The sequence below is a fragment of the Triturus cristatus genome, chromosome 6 (assembly GCF_964204655.1).
Source record: "Triturus cristatus chromosome 6, aTriCri1.1, whole genome shotgun sequence".
NCBI lineage: Eukaryota > Metazoa > Chordata > Amphibia > Caudata > Salamandridae > Triturus > Triturus cristatus.
The window spans coordinates 1,082,877,492-1,082,903,316 of record NC_140589.1 but is presented as its reverse complement, the minus strand read 5'-3'; the positions used below and the strand labels follow the sequence as shown (position 1 = coordinate 1,082,903,316).

At 46.5% G+C, this 25,825-nt stretch overlaps 1 protein-coding gene across 5 annotated transcripts in view; it reads right to left on the bottom strand.

The window, feature by feature from the left end:
• PHF10 (PHD finger protein 10) overlaps positions 1-25,825 on the bottom strand; it is a 963,279-nt gene that overhangs the window by 796,233 nt on the left and 141,221 nt on the right. For all 5 annotated transcript variants that reach the window (XM_085611960.1, XM_085611958.1, XM_085611959.1 and 2 more), the window contains exon 2: positions 22,571-22,704. In XM_085611960.1, coding sequence (XP_085468086.1) covers positions 22,571-22,704 — 134 coding nt within the window. The remainder of the gene's footprint in view (positions 1-22,570; positions 22,705-25,825) is intronic.

Genomic DNA, 25,825 nt, shown 5'->3' with positions numbered 1-25,825 from the left:
CCCAGGTGTGGTTGTCTCGGGTGAGGGTGCAGTTGAGTTGTTCGGTCACCTTGCTCCAGTTTCTTCGTGGTGGGTGTGGGGCTGGATTGGGTGCCTTGGGTTTGTCGATGGTGAAGTGTACGCAGTGATGGTCGGTCCATGGTGGTTGCGTTGTGTGGCTGAAGTGGACGCGGTTTCCAGCCGAGAAGATGGGTTCGAGAGGGTATGTCCAGCTATGTGCGTCGGTGCAGTGACGAGTTGTTGGAGTCCGATGCTTGCGAGGTTGTCACGAAGGGTGATGGAGTTGGAGTCGCTGGGGTTGTTGAGGTGGAAGTTCAGGTCTCCAATGAGGATGTAGTTCACTGAGGTGATGGCAAGGGGGCGATGAAGTCGGTGATGGTGGTGGCGAAGGGTGTCCGGGGGGGGTCTGTAGACGAGGGTTCCTAGGAGTGTGGTGTTTGGATTGGTCCGGATCCGGAAGTGCAGGTGTTCAGCGGAGGGGAAGGTTTGGCTTGAGGTGGTGAGTCGGAGGGTGGTCTTGTGGGCGATGGCGAGGCCCCCTCTCGGGTATACCGTCTGGGATGGCGGTGTTGATATCGGGGCTGAAGAGGCGTTGGTCCAGGTCTCCGTTAAGAAGGCGATGTCGGGCGTGTGGGTCGAGTAGGTTCCAGATATCTATGGCGTGTTTGTGTACGGAGCGGACATTGAGGAGGATGCATCTTAGGGAGTTGCTATTGCTGGCGTTAGTGGTGTTGGCGGTCAGGGAGGCGGCGAAGGTGTGGCGGCAGTGGAGGTAGAAGTGTCCCATGGTTCGTGTCCGGCGAGGCCTGATGGCAGTCTCGGCGTCTTCCAGGGTTGAGTGTGTGGAGGGTGCCCTAGCGATGGATGGCCGGAGATCCAGGGTTCCTGGTGCTGGCTGGGCGCAGACGGGCATGCCTTAGGCGCGCTAGCGGTGCACGAGCGGCACGACCGCACAGCAGTCGGCATTAAGTAGGGGATGGGGATGGGACGTGGGTCGGGAGGCGGGATGTGAGCGGGGGGAGGGGCCACAGGGGCAGCAGCAGCGGCAGGAAAAAGAAGACAGCGAAAGGCTTAAGCTTCCAGAACTTAAAGCAGCTAAATAAGAAAAGTAAGCTTCAGGTAGTTTAACAGGAAATACGAGAGGGGGAGAGAGTGAGCGGGGTCTCGCAGAGGCTGGAGGGTGGACTGCTGGAGGCTGCAGGCACAAACCCTCACCAGGAGGAGAGCTGAGCGCTGCAGAGATGCGTCTTGCCTGCGGAGCTGTGGGGGAAGAGAGTGAGCCCAGACAGGAGGCCTTCAGGCCCATCACAAAAACTGTCACATCTGTATCTTACAAATGAGATGTCCAAAGCAGACAGGCTCACTTTTCCACCCCAAGATTCACAAAGGAAGGAGGATGTTCACTACCACATGAACAAGGCTCTCTGCACTCCGCCCCGAGGAACTACAGACACATTATAAGCTGCACTTTGGCCATGACGCAAAATTGGTTCATTACAAGTTTAATTTTTTTTAACCTCAGAAGGATTATTTGTTCCTTTTATCCCTACCGGACAGGAACAGTGAACAGCATTTAACAGAGGTGAGATTAGCACGGTGACTATCACAAGGTGTTGGGGTGAGGCACTTTACTTGAGCCAAAGGGTTATGGTTCAAACTGTGTTTTTCTCCTCTTTTTTTAACTGCGATAACCAGCAAATATCTGTATGCATTAGTATATATTATTTATAGCCATGTTTGGCATAATATGATATTAAGCACACACACAATATTTATGAGAAGCATTTTGGAAATTAATTTTTGCCTTACTGAGCTCTATGTGAACAGATTTCAAGAACTGTTGAGGGTGGAAATAGGTCTCCATCTGGCATCAAGACTGCCGTCACAAAGGACATAATTCAATGGTCCATACTCTCACCTAAATGGACTCAGGAAAAACAAAGAGCCCAAGAACTGGTCCACTGGGTGCAGGGATGAACTGCACCTCTGCTCTTTACAATGAGCATGCATTCCATTCAGAATGCATGCTCCCATTGTACAGTATAGGATAGCGACCGAACAGGGTTCGGTCGCATCCTACTTGCTGGGCTAGAACTGATGACAGGAGGCCATTCAGTTCCAGTTCCCAAACGATGTCGGGCAGACTCCGGTCTATCCGACATCGTAAACAGGCCCTAAGTCGTGAATTCCATCAACCATTTGTTTTGTTTTTCTGACTTTGATAGGACCTAGTTAAATTACAAAATCTGGCAAAGTTTAGAATCCGGTCATTGGGAAATTAGCTAATTGACAGGAATGTGGAAAGGCATCACGTTCCCTCCAATGACCCTCTGGTCTTTGATATGAAAAAATGAATACAAATCGAATACATAGCAGTGGAAAGTGATGTCCTGACTAACTGTACTAAATATGGTCAATGTATGATTATGTGGAATCTTTAAATGAAGATTACCAACTAAGGCCTGCCAGAGGCTTTTTTTTAACCTGAGAAAGTGGTACAAAACATAAATAGGCAAAATTTAATAATTTACAAATATTACATAATAAATATCATACAATATAACAAGAACAACAAACAACAAACACTATATACCACGGGGTAGTGCATCTAAAATACAGACTAGTTATTTTCCTCAATGTCCATTACACTTGCAATCTGATTGATGTATAGGGTGCATATCAATCACAATTATTTCCCGTTTGGATAATTTAATTACGAAAAGTCCCAAACTTTTTACATCTATGACTTGTGGCCATCATGGTAAAATATTCAGGGGTTCTGGAACTAGTCACAGTTGTGCAATCAATATACTGGCAATCAAAATCATCAAAAAATACAATTCTGGTATATTCCCGAGCAATAGCCATGGAGAATCCCAAATGTATTACATCAAGTGTTGATCTAATCTTTAACCAATGAAGATATTTCATCTAGAATAACAAGAACTTAATCAACATTCCCATTAAAAAAGCCCGATCAGTGGAGGATTCATATCTTGAATCATTTCAAAATTATGAGTCAATAGACTGAGTTGATAAAACAATTACAACATTTATTAGAGTATTTTATTTCACCAGCCGTAAGATGCTGGTCAGGCTGATCCTGAGGGAGCAGTTCATATGTACAACCGATAAGACCTCGTTTACTAGTCTTCAAGAGTAATTCAGTAAATGGAATCTGAAGAAGATAGACACTGTCCTTATATTTTGATGCAATTTGTTATAAAAAAAGAAAATGGTGTGCATCTTAAATATCCAGTACAGGGAATTGCAAATTGAGATTTAATTTGAGAAAATGTTAGTATTCAATCATTAGCAGAAAGTTGACTGACTATCTGGAGATCTGCTATAACCTAAGGAGTGATAAGAGCATCCCGCTAGAACGAAGGAAAACATGGATTGCCGCACAGACTTGTAGATCTCTTGATTTGTGGAACTGAAAATTTAGACGCGATACACTGGCAAATGTGTACAAAACCTGCAAATGTCTTAAAGTGTGTACATTTGAAAAACTCAGGACTGAAGAATCCGGTATCCTCGATAGTATTAGACTATAGAAGAAAAAGGTTGCAATTCCTAAAATGAGGCAAAACCCATCCATCATCATCATAGGTTTATTTGTGTGAATTATTTAAAATTGATACAAATTCCCAACAAAAACAAGGTATCAAAAGGGGCTCCAAATAAATACATGTAAGCAAAAGAACTCCAGGACTGAACAAGTCAATGGAAACAACTCCAAGCCAAAAAATTACTAAACTTGAGGTACAGTGACTGTTGTTGAAGTAATCAGACCGTCACAGTGTGATGGCAGTAAAAATGGTGTTAACATATTTCCCAAAGCCTGCCAGGTACATGGGGACAGTAGCAGTCATACAACATTCCAGGACATCATTACAATTAGAAACCCCGTTCTTCATGAACACTGGTTTAATAAAGTGCGACATACAGTTAAAAACTCTGCGCAATAGCATAGAAGGTGAAGCATAGTCCCTTTACTATAATCTCAAACTCTGCAGGGGCTAATACCAGGTGATAATGCCCAGTCAGAGTGAAACTAGTCAATCGAAGTACCATGAGTCGTCCTCTTAGGATGCAAAGCTGTGTCTACTTGCTTACTGCTGCCTTTAAGTATGGTTGCAAGGCTATTTCCCCGCTTCGGCTTCCTCATCAGTCTGCCCTTGCCTTACCTCTAGCTTCCCAGGTACCAGCTAATAGTGCCCCCATAACTTGTGCTAAACCTCTGCCTGTACACCTAGAAGATCTAAGGGAGGCCCTTTGGGGGCATACAAGAGAATCGCCATTAATAGTTCTGTCCCAAGGCATGATGCGTTAGATCTCCCTCGTGATTGCACCTCTCATGTGGCAGTGTTAGTAAATGTACCCCCAATAGCAACATATGCCAAAGAAGGATTTCAAGAATTAAGCAACAAGGTAGCATATCGGTTTTCCAAAGCAGGTGATTTGTTTTGCCCCATTTACTGTCACAAACAGATTTGAGCCCCTGGGCTTTCTGGAGGGAGTGGATTGACTGTAACCGAGAAATGGGTTTGGCGATTGTAGATGAGGAACCTGGGCAAGCAGGAAATGCACCCATTATAGAGCAGGGGGCGTAGTTAAGGATTTTATCCTGGAACCTAGCAGGGCGGGATGCCAAGAGAACAGACCGTAATTGGTTGGACCTTATTGAAACATTTCATGTCTTGGCCTTACAGGAAACATGGTCTCCCTCTGGCTCAACTTTTTAATCTAATTTTTCTCACTTTTTCTGGCCTGTTATACCTTTGACTTGTGGCCAGGCTAAGATGGGACACTGTATTTTGTTCTCCATAGCCTTAAAATGTGTGGTCTTTAAAGTAGAAACTTTAGTGCATATGTAGAGGTGGTTTCATTAACATTTCAAGACAATACACTGATGTTAATAGCAAACGTTTATAATCAGCACGGTAACCTTACTCAATGGCATACTTTTGTTCATCTTGAAGCAACCGTTGAGAGATTTAAAAAAGCCTCTCGTTGCTACTGTGTCCTCTTATGTATGACAGTTGAAATGGTTTAATAAAAAAGAAATATAAAAAAAAAAAAGCCTCTCGTACTAGGGATTTGTCCCTAGGTGGAAAAATCACAACAGTAGTGATTGGCGATTTTAGTATCCACCCTTGTCCCAGTCCTTACTTTTTGCTACATGATCCCCAGGAGGAGGAAACTGCTATGCTCTATCATTTTGCACACCACCCAGGGAAACATTTGAATAACTTGATTCACTCATTGAATCTGGTTATCCCTGGGGTTTAGGCCGCTGCCATGTTGGGCGGGGTGCGGAATCCATTGTGGATACATTTCTTTTAATTTCTATGTCCCTCCTATAGGCAATGGTGGATTACGCTGTTAAATGGGTGGCGTGGAGTGATCATAATGCAGTTGCTTGTGCTTTCTCAGAGCAAACAGCTCACCCTATTAGCCACAGAGCAGGATCCACTGGCTGTTACAGATCAAGGCAGAAGGGTAAGGTGGGAGAAAATGGTTCCCGAAAATATTTCTGAATTACTGTTTAAGTATCTCAGCCTTGAGGTGGAGAACTACTTCAATCCCGACTTCTGCCTCAAGAAAATCCTTTTCGCCTGTTCTAACCTTTGTGCCGGTGTTAAATCAGCCCTCACATTGGCCGATGTAGAACGCCTTGCCTCGAAGAACTACCCGAGGTTTAATAGAGATTGCTCAAAGGTGCGGAGTGCTTTGAAGGCAGCACTTAAGTCATGTCCAAGAGATAAGAGACTCGTATAAAAAGGTGTTAAAAGAAAGAAAGAAAGAAAGGAATCCCTTAAGGCAGATATATAGGATCATTTGGAGCAAGCCAGTGAAAATTCTAAATCACTCTTTTCTGGCAGAGGACTCCTTATCTGGTGTGGCCCCAGTGAGAACAGAAGCACAATGTTTTGCTCCTTTTTCAGTAATCTATGTACTAGATTATGGATACTCACAATCATTTTCCCGGGGGCGCAAAGGTTAATCGATGGCGAGACCGAGGGCTGCACGGTTTGACACCACGGGATGACCTCTGATTACCATCATTTTAATTGACTTTGGTGTTTCATTTTACCCTAGCATGAATGTACGACATCCTGCATATGCCTTGTTCCCATGAACAATAACACTAATAGCAATGTTGTCAGGGTGGGGAGGGGATGCATGAACGTTTCTAAATTCATGTTTGAAAAACATCACTTTAAGAAAAATACTTCTGAATGCACTGCTATAATTTGATTTACTAAGGTAAAATAGTTCTACAGGTCAATTAAATACACTTTTTGAATTTTGAAAAGACTATCGTATTTTTACACATGAAGGTGTTCCTTAAGTTAAGGGCCTAGTTACTGCCTTTCCCCAACTGCAATTAACCTTTAAATATGATGTTACTGTATATTAAAAAAAAATCTTCATGGTAGTGCTGAGTCGAGTAAACAGCAGTGTGCTGCTGCTGCCCAGGGGGCCGCATGTAAAGGTCAGGAGTGCCACATGCAGCCCCCGGACCACACTGAGTATCGCTGTCCTAGATAAAAGCCAGGGACAGACATTATTTAATGGTCGCTCTGAGGAGGCTACTGCTGGCCTAACATTTTCTATCTCTGAAGTTATGGGAGCTATTAGTCGCCTGTCGAGGCATAAGACTCCAGGGCCAGATGGGGTCCAAACAGATTTATTTAAAAATGCCAGTTGACCTGAATTCCTTTTCCAGAGAGTGTGTGCAGCAGTGGGTGTTCAATCACTTCTAGAAACTTTTCATCTGAAGCATTCAGTAGGAAGCTTACCAAGTTCCTTAGATGCAGCTCTGCATCATTAATTCTTAGTTGGCGGTGTGTTGGTAAGATCAGGGAGTAGGCCAACCTGGGCTCATCCATGGTAATTGTAGGTGCTTGATGAAATTTGTGCTGTCCTCTCTATGGGGTGACCTAATGGTAATGGCGTGGAGTTGTTAGTTATTGCCGTTTACGGGCTCAGACCCTGGAGTATAGAGGTAGGTAGACTAGATGTCGCCAAGAATTCAATAATGGGAGTCCTGCAGGTTTCCTTTCCGGGTTGTAAGCCACTCACCCCTCTCAAAGTGGATGTAAGTGGAGTGCTCACGTTTTGTATAGTGGTGAATTCTGCTGCATGAATAGAGACAACAGATGATAGTTTATTGATATGGGGAAAATAGAGTTTGATTGAGTTTAGGCTATGTTTGGCCATCAGTTGTACTCTAATTGATAATGCGGTCTGTTGTACACACATTGGGACCTTAAGTGATGCACTGTGAATTTGTATTTTGTTTGTGTATCTTTTTTTAGTAATGCATGCTTACGCCTTATATTGAGGAGTTTGTGCGACAGTTTCTACATTTATAGAAGCAGGTACAAGAACTTATAGTACCGCTGCAGCTGCGGACTTCTAAAATGCCTTTTCATCTAGGAGCCTGGGTGCTTGTGGCCAACATAGGTGAGGCACTTGCGCACTGTATAGTGCAGAGCCCTGCAACTATGATGACCGTATATATGTTGTTCTGTTGGTTTCTGTTACTTTCTCTTATACCTTTCGTGATTGCTAAATTGTAAAGTGATCGGATACCCCGTGATCATGTTCGCGCTATATAAAACCTTTAAAACTAAATATGGTTGATTTTACTGCCGCCTTCCCTCCAGTCCTCTGGTCCCATCACCCTGCTGGCTCTTCTGGGGACTCTATGCCAACTCCCTATTCTCTTGTACCCAAGCATAGCAATTGCAGGTACAAGGACAAAAAACGAAGACCAAAGAGAAATTCAGTGTTGATTGAAAAGGACTCTGAAGTTGTGCTTGAATTTTGGAGCTAACATTTTTCAGAACCCTCACATAGTCCATTGGAGGTTTTTTAGGTCTCGCTGAGCCCAGCGCATGCGCTGGCTCGAAGAGACATTTTGTATGTGGGAATTTCAAAGTGCTGCTGGCTGGCCTAACGCTTGCGTTCACGCGATCGTGCACGCGCGCAACCGGCCGCCAGCAGCACTTTGAAAACTCGTGCGTCATCGCGATCACTTTCGCTTTCAGAGCGAACGCGATGACGCACGCGCACACACAACTCCCGCTTCTCCCCCTCCCCCACCACATATTGAGTCTCCAGCCGCTCGCGCGCGGCCAACGCTTGTTATACTTACTAATGTGCGTGCCGCAGTTTTACTCCGGATGAGCTTTGCTTGCCATCCCTCTCTGTCTCTGCGAGCCTCTCTCTCACAGGTCCCTGTGTGTGCATGTCTCTCTCGCACAGCGCTGACCACGTCTCTTTCGCCATATCTGCCCTCTAACACAGTCCCAAACACTAACACTCTCCCAATAAAAGTTCTGCCTCCATGCTGTCTGTTACGCTACTTGCTACTTGCTACAATAAAGTCAGTGCCTTACTCTTGCTTGAAGTCTCCAGCGATTCAAATTCGCCAACACTGAGAAGTGCCGGGACTCTCCCACTAAAAAAAAAGTATTTCCTCCATGGCGAGAAGTGCAAGTACTCTCCCTCTCCAGTTAAAGTGCGGGTATTCAGTACCTCTGGACTCTTGCCCATTTAAATCACTACTTGTATTGCATCCCCTTCTATTGCTGCACCTGCACATTGGCCCTGAACCTTGATACTTGCCCAGCACCCTACTTTTGGCTCCTGCACTCTCTCGTACCGTTTTGTGTATCGCCCAGAGCATTCCCTTCAGGCTTCCCCTGCTTGTGCCCTCTTTCTGCATCTGCAGCGCTCCATCTGTCCATTCACTCCTGTTTACCCTGCATCCTGATCCCTCTGCCTCTCCACCCCCATCTCTTTGCTCCTACGGGTCCATCTATTGGCCCCTGCACACTCTTTGCTGAAGTAGTTTGTGCCGCCGATTTTGTTCTTTGCATCTGCACTCCTAACTGTACGTCTGAGCTCTGCTCCCCCTTCCAACCCGTAAACCCATCTCTCCCTACACGTCTCTTTGAAGTCTCGGTCTCCCTCCAGCCTTCCTTCTCTGTTCCTTCGCTGTTCCTTCGCTCCTCCCTCACGGTTCAAGGCCCCTCCAGCTGCTCCCTACTGCCTCTCTGTGCACTCCTCTCGCTATGGACGTCTTAGCGCTCCTTATTTATTGTTTGAATTTTTATATAGCGCGACTTTTTGTCTGTGGGGAGTAGAGAAGCAGATTTTTATGTTTTTAACAATACATTGCACTTACAGGCCCATGGGGTGTGTCGATCCCTCTGACAGTCCTCTGGGGTGGCTCACTTCTTCTGGAAGACCTCTAGGGTGTCTCAATCACTCTGACAGAGCTGCGTTTTTCAGAGTCTGTGCCAGTTCTCGGTTAATCTTTTTTGTAGCGCTTTTGGAAGACACTGGGCGCCTCGAAGACCTACAACCTAACCAAGCAATGTTTTGTGAAAGGTCAGGCTCCTTAAATGTGGGTCACTTTTTTGGGGCTGCCCGGGCCTGTTTTTGGTCCCAATCCGACCCTGCCTACAGCTGAACAAGAAGGGCTAGGTTTGGATATGCGGGGACAGGTCTCACCTTGTAGTGCCATGTTGGGGGTGTATAGTGCTTTCCTCACCCTCAAATGCTCGTGCAAGCAGCTACTCAGTTTATGGTGCATGGCGGGACGGTGCTGTTAGGAGGCGTGGCCTGAGAGGAGTGAGTTTGGTGTTGTGTGTGAGGTTAGGTGTACCTTGTGGCCTTAGATTATTAAAAACATTCGTAAATAATGGTGCCCAAAACTCGGGGCGACTCTTAATTAAGTCGATTGGGAGGCCGTCTGGGCCGGGAGCTTTTCCTCCCTTTCTTTGTGAAATGGCTTCTTCCACTTCAGATAACTCAATCTGAATATTGGTAGTTGTTGGACCCGGCCTCGTGGCGTGGTCTTAACCCTCTTGGATTGTGCTCGTCCTCCGCACCGGCCTACACGGGCCGCCCTTTCAGGCCGCCCGGGACCCCTCCTCCCTTCAAGGTCCCCCTTGGATTGTACCTGTCTGCCTACACCCGCCTCAGCGGCCCCCTTTTCCAGGCCGCACAGGAACCCCTCATCTCTTCGGGGTTCCCCCCATGCTTGCTCCACGCACCAGCCCACGCGACCCGGCTCCCCCCGGCCTCGGCCCCAGCGAAGCCCCGACATCGAGGCACCAAGATCTGGCCAGGGGGCACCGCATGGCCACTTCACCACTCCCGGAGGAGAGTTTCAATGGGACCCCCACCGTCCCTCAACACCTAGGTGCGATCGTCCTCCGGCCTCTCCGGGCCTGGCGCCTCTCCCGCTGGGCGTCTGGCCTCTCCCAGCCCGGCCTCTCTGCCCCCCCCAGGCGCAAGGGTCCGGACATCAAAGGGCTCCAGACCTATATCTGGGGCAACCCCGCAATGGAACAGCAGTTGTATCCCGGAGTCAAGAGCCCTGCTGATGGAATCGCGGCTGACCCTACGGAGAAGAACTCTTGCTTGACCCTATACCACGAGCCCAGCTGACTGCGTCGCGGCTCCGCCTTATTGAGACAAGGAACCTCACGGAACATCGGGGCCCTGCTGACGCTGTCGCGGCCCAACCTCGCTGAAGCCTCCCCCAGAGCCCTGCTGACGCCGTCGCGGCTCGACCACTCCGGGACACGGAGTCACTCCAGCTTGAGGAACAAGAACTGTGACCCCCTGTGCCCTCGCAGGCGGTCGCTCCCTCCACGCTGCTCTGCCGCTCGCCTGCCTGCCTGCTGACTTACCTGCTGCCTGGCCGCTCCCTGATTGCTGAAGACCTCCGCTCACCTCTTCTACGCCGCTGCCCTCCGCATCTTCCTCAGGTTCGCCTTCTGCCCGCAGCCTGCCGCCTCTGCCCCTGCTCCTCACCGGCCCCGCTGCCCCGGTCACCTCCGTGCTTCCCGCCGCTTTCCCGCCGCCGCTGACCCGTAGCTCCGCCTCCCCTCCTCTCCCATTGGTCCTCCCGCCTCCCGCCTGACCCTCCCTCCCGGCTCCCACTTATAACGCCCCCTCAGCGACCGCGCAGCGGGAGCGCCGATTGAGCGCCGAAGGTGCGCCAAAGGTAAGCCAGTCTGTGCCCGTCTGGCGCTGGGCGCGGTCCAGGCGCGGACCCCCTGGTCCCCGCGCCCGCCAGCCCCCCCGCAGGACCTACGACTTCGCCACGCTCATCGCACTCAACACCGCCCGAGCACCTGGATGCTACCGAGCGTCCCCGCGACGCACCCATGGACCCTTCGTCTGCCGATCCTGCAACTTCTCCTGCCTCCGAACAGGCACTACGCCCACCAAGACGGACAACAGCAACCACCTCAAGTGCATCCTGGTCAACACCCGCTCCGTCCACAGACACGCCGTGGAACTCTGGAACCTCCTCGACACCGCATCTCCAGACGTCGCCTTCCTCACGGAAACCTGGATGAACGCCTCCTCAGCCCCGACATCGCCATAGCCATCCCGGACGGCTACAAGATCATCAGGAAGGATCGCATCAACCAGACCGGAGGGGGCATCGCCATCGTTTACAAAAGCACCATTCGCATCTCGACTGACTGCATCGACGCATTCAACGCCGCCGAATACCTGCTCTTCCAGATCCACACCGACCCCAAGACTACCCTCAGAGGCACCCTCATCTACAGACCCCCGGGACCACGCGCACAGTTCAGCAAAGACATCACAGACTTCATCAGCCCTCACGCCCTCCCCTCCGCCGACTACATCCTCCTCGGGGACCTCAACTTCCACCTGGAGAACAACAACGATCGCAACACCACCAGCCTGCTGGACAACCTCGCCAACCTCGGACTCAAGCAACTGGTCTACTCCCCCACCCACTACGCCGGCCACACGCTCGACCCTCTCTTCTCATCCAGCAAGCACGTCACCTTCAGCCACTGCACCGGACTCCACTGGACTGACCACAGCTGCATCCACTTCAGCTTCAAAAAGAACACGGTCCACCACCACCCGAAGCAGGTTCCCCACAGAAACTGGAGCAAGATCACCGTCGACCAGCTCACCACCTCCCTCAGCCAGAACCCACCTATCAGGACAACGGACCCTAACACAGCAGCCCTCAACCTCACGCAATGGCTGACCTCCTGTGCCGACGACCTCGCCCCACTGAAGAACCCACTCACCAGGCCCAGAAGCAAGAAGGCCCCCTGGTTCACCAACAAACTCAAGGACTCCAAGAAGGCCTGCCGCACCCTCGAGAAGGCCTGGCTCCTCGACAAGACCACCGACAACATGACCGCCCTCAAAGTCGCCACCCGCAGACATCACATCCGCACCACCAAGAAGAAATCTCTGAAGGAACGACTGGACAAGAACGCCCATGACAGCAAGGAGCTCTTCAACATAGTCAAGGAGTTCTCCAACCCCAGCACCGGCAACAACGACATCACTCCCTCGCAGGACCTCTGCGACTCCCTCGCCTCGTACTTCTACCGCAAGATCGCCGACATCCACAACAGCTTCGGCGTTCCACCCCCGCACCCATCGACCGAACCTACACACCCCGCCGCCATCCTCCAGACATGGACCGAAGTGACCCCCGAAGACACGACACGCATGATGAACACCATCCACTCCGGTTCTCCGACCGACCCATGCCCCCACCATGTCTTCAACAAGGCCGCCTCTACCATCGCCCCCCACCTCCGAGACATCATCAACACCTCCTTCGACACAGCCACCTTCACGGAGAGGTGGAAGCACGCCGAGCTCAGCGCACTACTGAAGAAACCAACAGCGGACCCGACCGACCTCAAGAACTTCCGCCCCATCTCGCTCCTTCCCTTCCCTGCCAAAGTCATCGAGAAGATCGTCAACAAGCAACTGGCCGCCTTCCTCGAGACGAACGGATCCCTCGACCCATCGCAGTCCGGATTCAGAGCCAACCACAGCACCGAGACCGCCCTCATCGCAGCCACCGACGACATCCGAGCCCTGCTCGACAACGGTGAAACAGCGGCACTCATCCTCCTTGACCTCTCCGCAGCATTTGACACTGTCTGCCACCGCACCCTAGTCCAACGCCTCAACGACACCGGCATCCAGGGGAAGGCTCTGGAATGGATCATCTCATACCTTTCCGGCAGAACACAGAGAGTACGCCTCCCCCCGTTCCGATCTGAGGCCACCAAAGTCATCTGCGGCGTCCCGCAAGGATCGTCGCTCAGCCCTACTCTCTTCAACATCTACATGAAACCCCTCGCTGCCATCGCACGCCAAAACAACCTCAACATTATTTCCTACGCCGATGACACCCAGCTGATTCTCTCCCTCACCAGAGACCCCGACACCGCCAAAGCCAGCCTACACGAAGGGATGAAAGACGTCGCCGAGTGGATGAACATCAGCCGCCTGAAGTTGAACACGGACAAGACATAAGTCCTCATCCTGGGACCGTCGCCCTCCGCATGGAACGACTCCTGGTGGCCCCCGGCCCTAGGCACCGCACCCAAGCCAACGTACCACGCACGCAACTTGGGCGTCATCCTGGACTCCTCCCTTTCGATGACCAGGCAAGTCAACGCCGCCTCCTCATCCTGCTTCCACAACCTCCGCATGCTCCGCAAGGTCTTCCGATGGATCCCGACCGAGACCAGGAAGACTGTCACCCAGGCCCTCGTCACCAGCAGACTAGACTACGGAAACACCCTCTACGCCGGTACAACAGCCAAGCTACAGAAAAGACTTCAGCGTATCCAGAACGCCTCCGCCCGACTCATCCTGGACGTCCCCCGTCGCAGCCACATCTCGAGCCACCTGAGAGCCCTGCACTGGCTCCCTGTCAACAAGAGGATCACGTTCAGACTCCTCACCCACGCACACAAATCCCTCCACGACCTAGGCCCAAAGTACCTCAACGACCGCCTGACCTTCTACACGCCCACCCGCCTGCTACGATCCGCGAACCTCGCCCTCGCCGTCGTCCCTCGCATCCAGAGAGCCACCGCCGGAGGAAGATCCTTCTCCTACCTGGCGGCTAAGACATGGAACTCCCTGCCCGTCCGCCTGCGGCTAACCCAGGACCACCTCACCTTCAGGAAACAGCTCAAGACCTGGCTGTTCGAGCAGTAGCAGACCCCCTCCCCCTAGCGCCTTGAGACCCTTCCGGGTGAGTAGTGCGTGATATAAATTCCATGATTGATTGAACTGGGTCTAAGGTACCCTCGTACCCTGCTGCTACCAAAGACTGTCCCGCTACCCCGTCCCTACCAAAGACTTTGAGACTCTTGCGGATCCCTCGATCCCCCCTTGTATATATCGATAACAGTAACTTCCTAAGTGCTGATAAAGAATTGCTCATCGTGATAAACATCCTCGAGTCCTGTGTGGTGGTGTTACTGTGCTGGTACGGTATAGGAGAAGGACCTCTCCTAGGAGGCTTCTCAGCAGCGCTCGGCTACTTCGTACAGTGTGGTGGCCCCCCTGGGTGGTCTCTCCGACTCCCCCGGGGTTCGCCTTCCAACAGTAGCATGTAAAAACTCCCTAGATCCACAGGTAATAGGGGCGGCATACATTTTACTGAAATGAGCCTCCCAAGACTCGCTGGAAATATTACAGCTAATTGGTGTGGATATATTTCCCAAAAGTTTCATGTCTTTAACTGCTTTCCAAAAATCCTTACCATTTTTTAATTCATTTGCACGCACTAGTTTAACCCAGTGATCATTAGTGATCTCCTCCTTCCTTCTTGTAATTTCTTCTCAGTGGACACAAGGAAACCATCTCTAGGTTTACTTACAAGTGCCTTTCTTAATGCTCTGTTGGCCGCAGAACAATCTGCGTCAAACCATCCTAAATCCAAATTTATATTCTTAATTGGTTTGGACAGTAGATTTTTAATACCAATACAGAGTTCTGAGAAGGCATACACTACCTATGTATTACATTATTTGTATGTCAGACAGGTATTGACCAGGTTCTGATGGAATTTAATCATTTTTGAAACAAAACATTATCATCAATACCACGCCACACAAGTCGGAGATTGTCAGTTGATATCGTTAAATCACTTGCTCCCTGCGTGCGATCGTACATTGGACGGCGTGTAAAACTTAAAGTGGTACTAATGGGATTATGGTCACCCTGTATTGTTGGAATTACCTCTGCCTTTAGCACATGGTTTACAAGGGGAGCAGTTACAAAAATATAATCAATAATGGAGGTTGAACCTCAACTTCTATAGGTTGGTACGGTACATCCATCAATGGCTGCAATTTCCATAATATCTCAAAAAAATTGCAAACTTAAGTGATTCATTAGCTGCTCACCTCTCTTACATAGCGGGCCAATAGTATTAGGCCAAATAGCAGAATTAATGTCTCTAGGGAGTCTAACATTAAAGTCACCACCTAAGCATATACCTTTGTTTAGGGCACCATAATCTTTTTCTAATTTTGAGATAAAATCAAACAACTTAGAAAAGTTCATATTGGGAACATTTTTAAAATCATTGTTATAAAAATTAATTCTATACAATGAAGCCCCCCGTGTATAAAGGAATGCTTGGAATGTGTTACTATTTGTAGGCACAATCCTAATGCGACCACCTGCCTTGATGTTTATCCAGGTAGACAAACCACCAGCAGGCCTACCTGATATAGGATGGGGGACAAGATATTATAGCATTCAAAGCCCTCCATAGACAATTCTTGAGTTGCCCAGGTCTCCTGAAGCATTACAATATCCTGACCACTTATTAGCTACTTCCAATTTGGTAGATTTAACTTAGATGCCAAACCAGCAACATTCCAGCTCAAAATTTTGAGTGTCGAATCAGCCCCCATTGTGGTAGGTGTATCCTGTTTGCTAACCTGGATACATCTATCAGTTAATGCGGACGCCGATGCATCACTCAGTATTTCACTCGTTAACAGAGTTGGCAGTCAATCTTGACAATCCAAACCTGATAGCGGTGTAAATCTATTAGTACGTGAGATGGAATTATGTTGGTTGGGAAGGAATGCTTCAAATGTTGGTTTGTAGAAATAGCCTAATGGTAAAGCCCATATACCAGTGCTATAATTACTCTCCTCCCTCTGCGGCGATAGGATAGCTTTTGCCGCTGATTGCCTACGGAAATTAATAATTATACAATCCCCTTTAATAGATTTAGGGGATCTTCCAAGCCAACCCACCCGCCGTACCATAATGATGTTTTCAATTAGGGATGGCCTGAATCGCTTATGCTTAGAGAGCCAAGCAACGCATTTACAGCGTAATTGCTCCCAAGATTCTTTCTGGTCTTTCCTTAAAAAAGGAACGCCCGCTAAGACCACGACATATGGACAGGCCTCCGGGGGTAGATTTAGCACCTCAATGTTTCCCTCAGTAAGAATCTTAGGAATTGGATCAGTGACTACATCATATTGAATATTAACTATACCATCACCATAGTGTGGAGGAATAAGAGCATTAGGAGGGATTACCAAGTTATTTATAGGGTTAGCATTATTAGGCCCAATAGTGTGTTCCAATGGGCTTTGTGCCGCCATGGGACCCTTCTTGTCAAGACATGAGCGAATTTTATTACATGTCATACAATCGATAGTTCTCAGATTAGGAATAAAAGGAGCAGAAGTATTTTGATGATCAGTGGAGATATTAATAATAGATTCATTTTGGGCCAGCTGACTAACATTTGTAGGGGCAGATAACTTAGGGGCAGCTTGGGAAACAGTATCCGTTGTCTGGGCTACGGACTGTAGGTTTGGAACAAATTGAGCGTCAGAAATACAGTCTTTCACTGCGGAGAGAAAGTTATTGAATAAAGGTTTAACACAATCAGCAATCAAACCAATCAAATTATTAATGTCAATAGCCCTGGTGTGATTGTCACTGTCCGTAATAATAGGGAGCAGAAAATCAGTCTCAGTCTGAGTTCCAATTGAATAAAGACATGGTTTAATCGATGAAACATGCTCGATTGCTGGGGCATGCACTAAAGCCCCCACAGATGTTTGGTTAGTAGATGAATGAATCCATGAATTTATAGTTGAACGGGTGGAACATGGGCGAGTTGGTTGTTTTCTCTTCGCACAAGTTGACTTTCCTAGTTTCCTCTTACGTTTAGCCCCCAAGAGCGGAATATGAGGTGTGACAAGGTCTAAATCCGGTGAGTCAGATGTAATTATATCGTGGGTCTCTTCACGTGCCAAAACGGGAGCATTGGGAATGCTTGTGATTAAGTCAATGGTGTCAGCAGTCAGTCCTGGGGCTAACCTAGATTGCCCTAAACCAAGAGATAGGCGCCTCTCAGTGAGCTCGATCTCATTGCTCACAATATTAACTGCTCTTTCTAGCATATTCTCAATCCTCGTTGTAGCTGATTTCATTATAGGTGGAATCGTGCGTTTTCCCATTGTTAGTCTCTTGCTACTAACAGTACTACAGATGTATTGTGAATTGGAAACAATAACTTTCGCTCACCTGATGAATGGGCGCAGATATGGCCAATGCGAAAGAGGGGTGGCCCAGCCCAGACTCCTCCGGGTGCTGACGGGCAAGGACGGGCCCGCCCTTGGCCCACGCGCGTCCCGCGCTGCAGAGCAGCTGAGGCGTTTAAATCCCTCCCCGGCGCTGCCTGATGACAAAGATGCCTGCGCCTGTGGCAAGGGATGCTGGGATTAGTGGTCCGTTGAAGGCCGTTCCCCTCACGGCTGCTGGCGTAAATCTGGTCTGTCACGAAAGAGTCTCCCCCGGTAAAGGCCTTTCCCCTCACGGCAAATGCAAGGCTTGTCTGGCACTTGGTAGGAGTTAGCGCGCGTCCCGCGCTGCGGAGCAGCTGAGGCGTTTAAATCCCTCCCCGGCGCTGCCTGATGACAAAGATGCCTGCGCCTGGGGCAAGGGATGCTGGGATTAGTGGTCCGTTGAAGGCCGTTCCCCTCACGGCTGCTGGCGCAAATCTGGTCTGTCATGAAAGAGTCTCCCCCGGTAAAGGCCTTTCCCCTCACGGCAAATGCGAGGCTTGTCTGGCACCTGGTAGGAGTTAGCGCGCGTCCCGCGCTGCGGAGCAGCTGAGGCGTTTAAATCCCTCCCCGGCGCTGCCTGATGACAAAGATGCCTGCGCCTGGGGCAAGGGATGCTGGGATTAGTGGTCCGTTCCCCTCACGGCTGCTGGCGCAAATCTGGTCTGTCACGAAAGAGTCTCCCCCGGTAAAGGCCTTTCCCCTCACGGCAAATGCGAGGCTTGTCTGGCACCAGGTAGGAGTTAGCGCGCGTACAGCACATATATGTTATTCTGTGACTCTTCTTCAGTCTGAACATTGTGTACAAGGTCAAACAACATGGTGCACTGTTTTCTTGTGCTGGTCAGCAAACTTTTTAACGTTTTTAGGCATAACACGATAGCACAGCAGCAGTTTTCCAACACAGTAGTTCTTATCATATAAAACGCGTTTCACCCCTTCGGGGAGCACAGAGGAAAATTCCAGAAGAGAGATTGGTCTTGGAACAGAAGTAGCACCCTTTGGTAAACAGAGTTTACACCTATGATGTGGACCATCTAACTACACAAACAAGGTATGGGGTCCGGTAATAATCCTAGAGCTCACTAATATATCCCTGTGCTCACATAGTGAGGGGAGGTCTAGATAGATCTATTATTGGGTTGTTCATTGTTTGCAGTCTGCTAGTAATGTTGATTACGTTTCTTAGTTGCCTTGGTTTACTTATCACAGCACACTTGCTTCAGAATAGACTACGATAGTTTCAATAAATATATTGTGAACTTCCTTTGTGTCTGTCTTCTGTTTACAATGGACATGCATGTGTAAGAACAAAAGGTGATGATCTGTTCCACAGTTCCCTTGAGGACTAGAGGTTCATATGCTAGGTTTACCAAAATCACCTGCTACTCTGGAAAGGTTAGAAGTTCAGAAGAGGCACTTTGAGGTAGTCGAATGTGGTAGAGACTCAGTTCCTACATACTGATGTCCTGTATTCCCAAGGCTCAGTTCTGTTTCAAGGCTGAATCCCTGCAACAACAGTACCTCTATCGGGAGACCATTTCATGAACCAAATATGAACTGTGGATATTTTTCGATCTCCCCCCGATAAATTGCTTCCAAATTGTATCCAGTTTACTTTTTTTTTTTAAAAATCTTTAGCAAATATAAAAATATTGCTCTGAAAAGGTGCAAATGAAATGGGGTAATAAAATAATTTATTAAGATTACACATCCAGGCAAGAACAAGGGGTAGTCAATTTCTTCTTTCCAGGCTTTGTATAGTTTAGGTAATCAAAAGATTGTAGTGAAGTGATACAACTGTCTTGGTCTGACGTGCAATCTGAACTTCCAAATAGATTGCGCCCGATACATATCTAGTGTCATATTGTAGATTTGGGTGGTTATATATTATCGGAGTTTCAATGGAATTCATGCAGTATTCTCCCTGATTTATTGCAGTTTGTTTTGGTGATTTAGATAAATACCAGGTTTCTCTTGAACTCCTAAAATTTTGGGATGAGGATCTCTAGTGTGACAGTGGTGTTTTTATTAAGTAATATGTAGTCTCATTTACAATTGGTTATGGGAGCTCAGGAAGGTGGAATTTGTGTTGAGCATGGGGATTAGGTTTTCCTTGTATGGTCTCCCTCTGCATCTGGCACAGTTTTGCTTGTGAAGGTGTGTATTTGCATGTCCTAAAGATCAGCGTGTATCATAAGGCCAATTCAAAAAGGTGCAAGTCAGTGTCCAAATTAGTCAGGGAGTGGATTGCCCCAGACAAATGTCAAGCCTGCAAGATGAATACCACCCTATTTTATTTATTTTAATTCCAGAGGGGCGAGCCAATCTTTACATCCTGGGATGGGGTGCAGTTCCATAGGTTGAACAAAGTCATCCGAATTCCAAAACTGCTTTAACCATATAAGTGAAAAGCAGTGATTTACCAAACATTTTAAACCTTCTGGAGTGAACGACAGTGATTTATGAAAGCCTTGTAAAAATCATAACTCCCGTTGCCCTCAAAACATTTATGTCATTTGAATATCTATTTAAAGAGAATATGTACCATTTTTATGAACTGGAGTGGGATCTTTGCGTTGTGCATTTTAATTATTGACTGTTTTGGTACTGATAAATGCTTTACACTTGTTCCTTTGAGTTAAGCCTGACTGCTCTTTGCCACAGCTACCCAGGACTGAGCCATGGTTTGATTTAAAGAAACCTACATGGACCCCAATAGTGATTAGTGGCGTTATTTCTTGGTTAGATCTCACATCCACCCCAACTAATAATCCACTTTACTCACAGCATTCCATACTCTCGGCAGCTGCTAGAAAATGACCACTGCTATAAGGAGTGAAGATTGACCTTTGCTCTTTTCCAACAGTGTGAGCTAGAGCGTCTAGAAATGTGATGCTTATGTCCAATGCCTGATGGTCAACCAAGCTGAATAAAATATACATCCCTGTCACTCATCATCCGTATCCCCACAGGGAACACAAACTAGGCATCCACTATTTGGGAAACAGATATGTTCTGCATCTTTTATTATCTCAACTGGCACTTATGGTAGACTTAGCCTCTTCAACATCCACAAGGAATGCCCCCACCATAGGCTGTAATCTCTGAACATAATAGGCCTCTTAGTCATCTAGACTATTGCAACAGACCGTTCACTGATCTCCATGCAACTCTTTTTGGAATGTATTTTCTATTATTTATTTAAGCAGCCGAAAAAAGATCTAGTTTTAGAGAAATCCGTTACTGCCTTCCTCAATCAACTATAGTACAATACATACTCCTTTCTCTCATTTGTGGCAGTTAGTAATCGAACAGGGGATGTGGCAAACACATTCAACACTATATAGAGGTCTAAAACTGAAAAACAAAAGCAAAATACATTAACATCTCTTTGTAACCCCAGACATATTTCCAAATGTATAGATCTCCAAATAAATATGAATTTTATGGAACACATCTTTTCATTACCTCACTCTTAAACTACCCCTTCAAATACCTCTCTGAAAGCAGTGTATACATGCAAGTGGAACAGAACACAATTGAAGCGGCTTCACAAATTGAGACCATCTGCACACAAAATAAAAATCATATTGTGCAGACAGCACTCTAGAAAACCAGTTCTAAACTCTACTACGGACCGCTCTATGGATCAATATACCCTTCTCCAGAGTTTTCCTTTCCAGCCTTTCCAGGAATCCTCCTTTCTACTACCTCCCAAGACCTGAATAGAACTGTGGCATCGTCCAGATTCCAAACAATTTAGCACTTCTCTCTCTTGAAGGCTTTTGGCTTTGCAGCAATCATCATGACTGTGGTCACTCTTCGCTGGCTCCATATTTTTTTCGCCTGTGTTCTGTTGCCTGGCTGACATTTGGGAGCAAAAGACTCCAGAACTGTTGTCAATCCATGGGGATAGGTGGTGGGTGTCATCGTCCTGGCAGCAGAGATAACCATTTCCCTTACTTCCGAATTCTCAAGCATTTCAGATCGCGCATACAGTTTTCATTTATCAATTCTGCCTCTCAGACAGAAACATTTAGACAACCATACCATAGCCTTCCCTTTACATCTCAGAAGGAAAACCCTCCGAATTAATTTCCAGGCTCTTTCGTTTACTTCAAACAACAGTTTTGCTCTACCACAAAAGCAGAAAACAGACAGTTTTATTTATCTCTTAATCTCCCCCAATGCTTCAGAATCTGTATCTGCAATTGTCCGATCACTCCTTATATTTGGCCAAGACTTGAGGTCCTCTTCAGCAGTGTCCCATTAATTTTGCCCATTTTAGCTTCAGTTTAGAAAGATGCTTCCGTCCATCTGGTGAGTCAATGGCATAACCATGCAAAAGGGGAAAAAATTGATACCTACTTGCTACAGATGTGCAGGGTATAAACATTCTCCTATCTAAGCCTCTTTAGTGCTTCATCGAGCCAGAATACATAATTTCATCTATTGATTTTATAGTGTGTCTTAAGCTTTGTTTTCACTTGGCAAGGATCCATTCTCCTTTATCACTTTGAGTAAAGGTCTTCCATCTCCAAGACTTTTTCTCCACTCCTAACCAAGATAGTGCCACTGGCATTCTCAGATAAGCACCCCGTATTGTTCACCATATCTACCACTCGCAGCCAAGAAAAAAAGCATGTTTCAACTCTTTCTTCTGCTCATTTTCCAGCCATGGACATTTACACTGAAAGCCTATTCCGCTAAACGGAAGCCTTACTGCACTCCATACATTTCTAAAACCTTACCTTCTCTACAAGGAAATGCTACGGATCACCGACACTGCCCAAGACAGCAAGGCAAGCCAGTACGCGAGACTCCAATTCTGGCTACATGGGTTAAGCTGTACTACTGCACTAATATGCTCACCCTATACGGTCCCTTGCCAGTTTTCCATGTATTCACTATAATCATCAATGTGAGAACTGTTTCTACATACTGTAATGTAACCGCATGCTAGGTTTGCTCACATGGCATTATAACCCATGTACTATTCATCATTTCTGCTACAAAGACTAAATAAACACATTCATCTCTTCAGAAAACGAGTAGTTAATACATCACTGATCAATGCTTGAAAGAAATTAAGGATAAAAAATAGACAATACCCAAAATCCTGACTTGTTTCACAACTTCTTGTGCTTCGAGTGCTATCGCCTGATCCCATGCGTCTTCTTTTTGACGGTTGACTTCCATCATTGGAATTCTCTTCTATTTCTCTCCCATCATTGGAATTCTCCTCCTAAAAAGAATTTTAGCAAACAAATTACATGAATCATATTGCATGCATTATGCTGGTTCCTTCTTTATTACCAAGGATCCCTCTTAGTTTTGACTTGCTGTACACTCTAGCAGGTTCAGAGGCAGTGGATATATGCAGAGACATATGAAAGATAATAATAATTGTCACTTTTATATTTTAACCAAGCAAAGTTAAGAATATTTTTTTCTGAATGTTTTCACTATCTCAGCTTGAGCAGTTAAAGAATACTAATAAAGCAATTAGCCAGTACTTGTTCCATGCTCCATCCAATGGACAAACAAATGACGAGGAAGAAAATTAAACTGATGCACTGACCAATGAGAAGCAAGGAAGCAAATGTCAATGGTAAATATTGGGTAAGTTAAAAAGCACCAATGGTAAGTAATAGACAGACTAAAATCCCCTTTTGTTTTTTGTTTAGTAACAATAGATTGTTGCAAGCGATAGCACATGAAAACACAACAGGGTTCCTGGTTTAGTTTACTAAAGAAAACCCAAGACACGCAATTCTCTTCATCTAGTGAAACTTTACTGATTAGAAACATTTTGACTGGTTTCCCCACCTGAACGGTAATCACAGTTTTGAAATTAGGTTTTCATACAGTTAACCTTGGCCACTAAATAACACTGTCTCGGACTGCCTCCTAATGCAAACCCCTTTGTTGCCTTCATTTTGCTTGTGGCTTAAAAATAAATATATCCACAGTAACCGGATCTCTCAACTTTCAAGTTAGAAAGAAGGGAAGATTTATTCAATATAAGAGCAAACGTTCCCTTTTCCCAAGTTTGAAGAGAAGACCCGAAGACTAGTGAATCAGATAAAATAAATCGTGATCTAAATGTATAAGGGCAGCGATACAATTCCAAGTTGCTAAAGTACTAAATCATGTGTAAAGAGAAACAAATGTAAATATAGTAAATCAAATATTAAAAATGAATGCTTATAAAAATGAGTTGATTAAAACGTTTTAACAATAACACAAAATTCACTATAAGTGATTAGCTAGAACACACTGTTTTTACATTATTAAAAAAACATTTACCAATTTACAAATATTAGAAAAAAGAAAAAAACTGTCAACGCGGCGTTTCGGTGATAAAGTATTAAGTCACATTCTTCAGGACAATAGAGCAATTTAAAAATCTGAATAACAATAAAAACACTGTTAGAAGCAAAGACCATTCCTTTTTTTTAAAAATAACGAGAACACACATTTTTTTAGCAACTTAGAAAATTAGTCGTCATTGAACTTTTATCATTGCTATATCACGGTTATTTACAGTATCTAAGGGTTCTACTGATTATTTTAAGATTTTTTTCAAATAAAATCTTAAAATAACCAGTAGAACCCTCAGATACTGTAGAGAACCGTGATATAGCATTGATAAAGGTTCAATGAGAACTATTTTTCTAATTTGCTAAAAAAAAATTGTGTTCTCGTTATTTGTAGAAAAAAGTAATGTTCTTTGTTTCTAACGTACTGGTTTTATTGTTAATCAGATTTTTAAATTGCTCTATTTTCCTGAAGGTGACGAAATACTTTATCACTGAAACGCCGCGTCAGTTTTTTTCTTTTTTGTAATATTTGTAAATTGACAAATGTTTAATAATGTAAAAACAGTGTTTTCTAACTAATCACTTACAGTGAAATTATGTGGTATCATTGTTACAACTTTTTAATAAACTCGTTTTTATAAGCATTCCTTTTTTAGGTCTCGCCTTTGCCAGTGCGCATGCGCTGCTCTGCAAGACTTTTTTGTAAGGGGGCTTCAAAATCTGACCACACGCTTGTGTGTGTTGTTGTTTTTGCTCAGAGGCTATTGGCCTTTGCGTGCGTCTTTCTAAGAAAGACAGCACGCAATTGGGCAAAGGTGGGTGCAAGTCCCGCCTCTGCTCCGCCCACGGCCTATTGCTTGCGGTTACGCGTACGGGCACCATCTGTTTTAAATTATCATGCCCAGACGTGGGCGCGATAATTGAAAACAGATTGCCTGGTGCTCGCTCTCGCGCGCACAGAATTTACCACAACAACCAAAGTGCAACAGAATGACAACACGCTGCAATGATGATATTCAGAAGGGATCCTTCTCCTTTTGAGTGGACAAAACTCCTAGCTGCATGTTGCCAGGATTACGGAGACTTCCAATCACACAGAAATACGCATACGCGCTCCGGAGCGAAGAATGTTAATTCACGCGCCACTCTGCATTGCTTCCAGAGATGGTCTTTACAGTTAAAGGACCCTGCACAGCTTCCCGCCAAAATGCAGAAGTCGGTAGTGCTGCCTTTAGAACAACTGCAACTGGTAAGAGGCCATTGCGGACACCGCGACTTCCGGTGGCCACTGGACAAAAATGCTTTTCAGCGTTGGCCTCGCCTGACTCATTCGTGTTTTCATTTTCTGAAAATGATGACTTGCTTTAAGAAGTGATTATTAAGTCTCGCCTGACCCAGCGAGAGGGCTCCAAAAAGTGCTACCAGGCCAGCCTAGCGCTACAGTGCATGTGCGCAGGCACGCGCTTTACCTCGATTACTTTCACGGCCGCTTTGATGTTTGATCGTGAACGCGATCGCTTTCACTTTCACTTTCGCGGCCGCTTTGCATAGCCAATAGGTCTCGCTTTTGGGACCTTATAAGTATTTAGTTATGCAACTGTTGCATAGCTAAACACTTATAAGGTCCCAAAGGCGAGACCTATTGGCTATGCCAATGCTTGTTTTTTGTTTGTGTGGAATTCGCCGTAGCAGTTTGCATTTAGTGTTCCTAATAACGCTGATGTGTGTCTTGAGGTTATGGTTTGTCTTTCTTCATGAAGACCGCTGAGTGGGATGTTCTTCTGGCTGAGCTTCCTGTATTGTTATCTGAGACCCCTTGGCCGATATACGAAGTCAACTATTGAACGTGCGATGATACCAGCCCATTCCTGGTCTCGTGGCCATAGCAAGAGGCCGTCTGTCTAGGTCAGCACCACACTGTCCTCGGTGCATGGGGTTTGGGGGCAGAGGGCCTCTCTAGTCTAATGCCTGCCCTAACATCCAAGCTCCCTTCATGGCAAGCCAGACAGATTCCACTCAATTCCCACCCGCACCTCAGTGCAG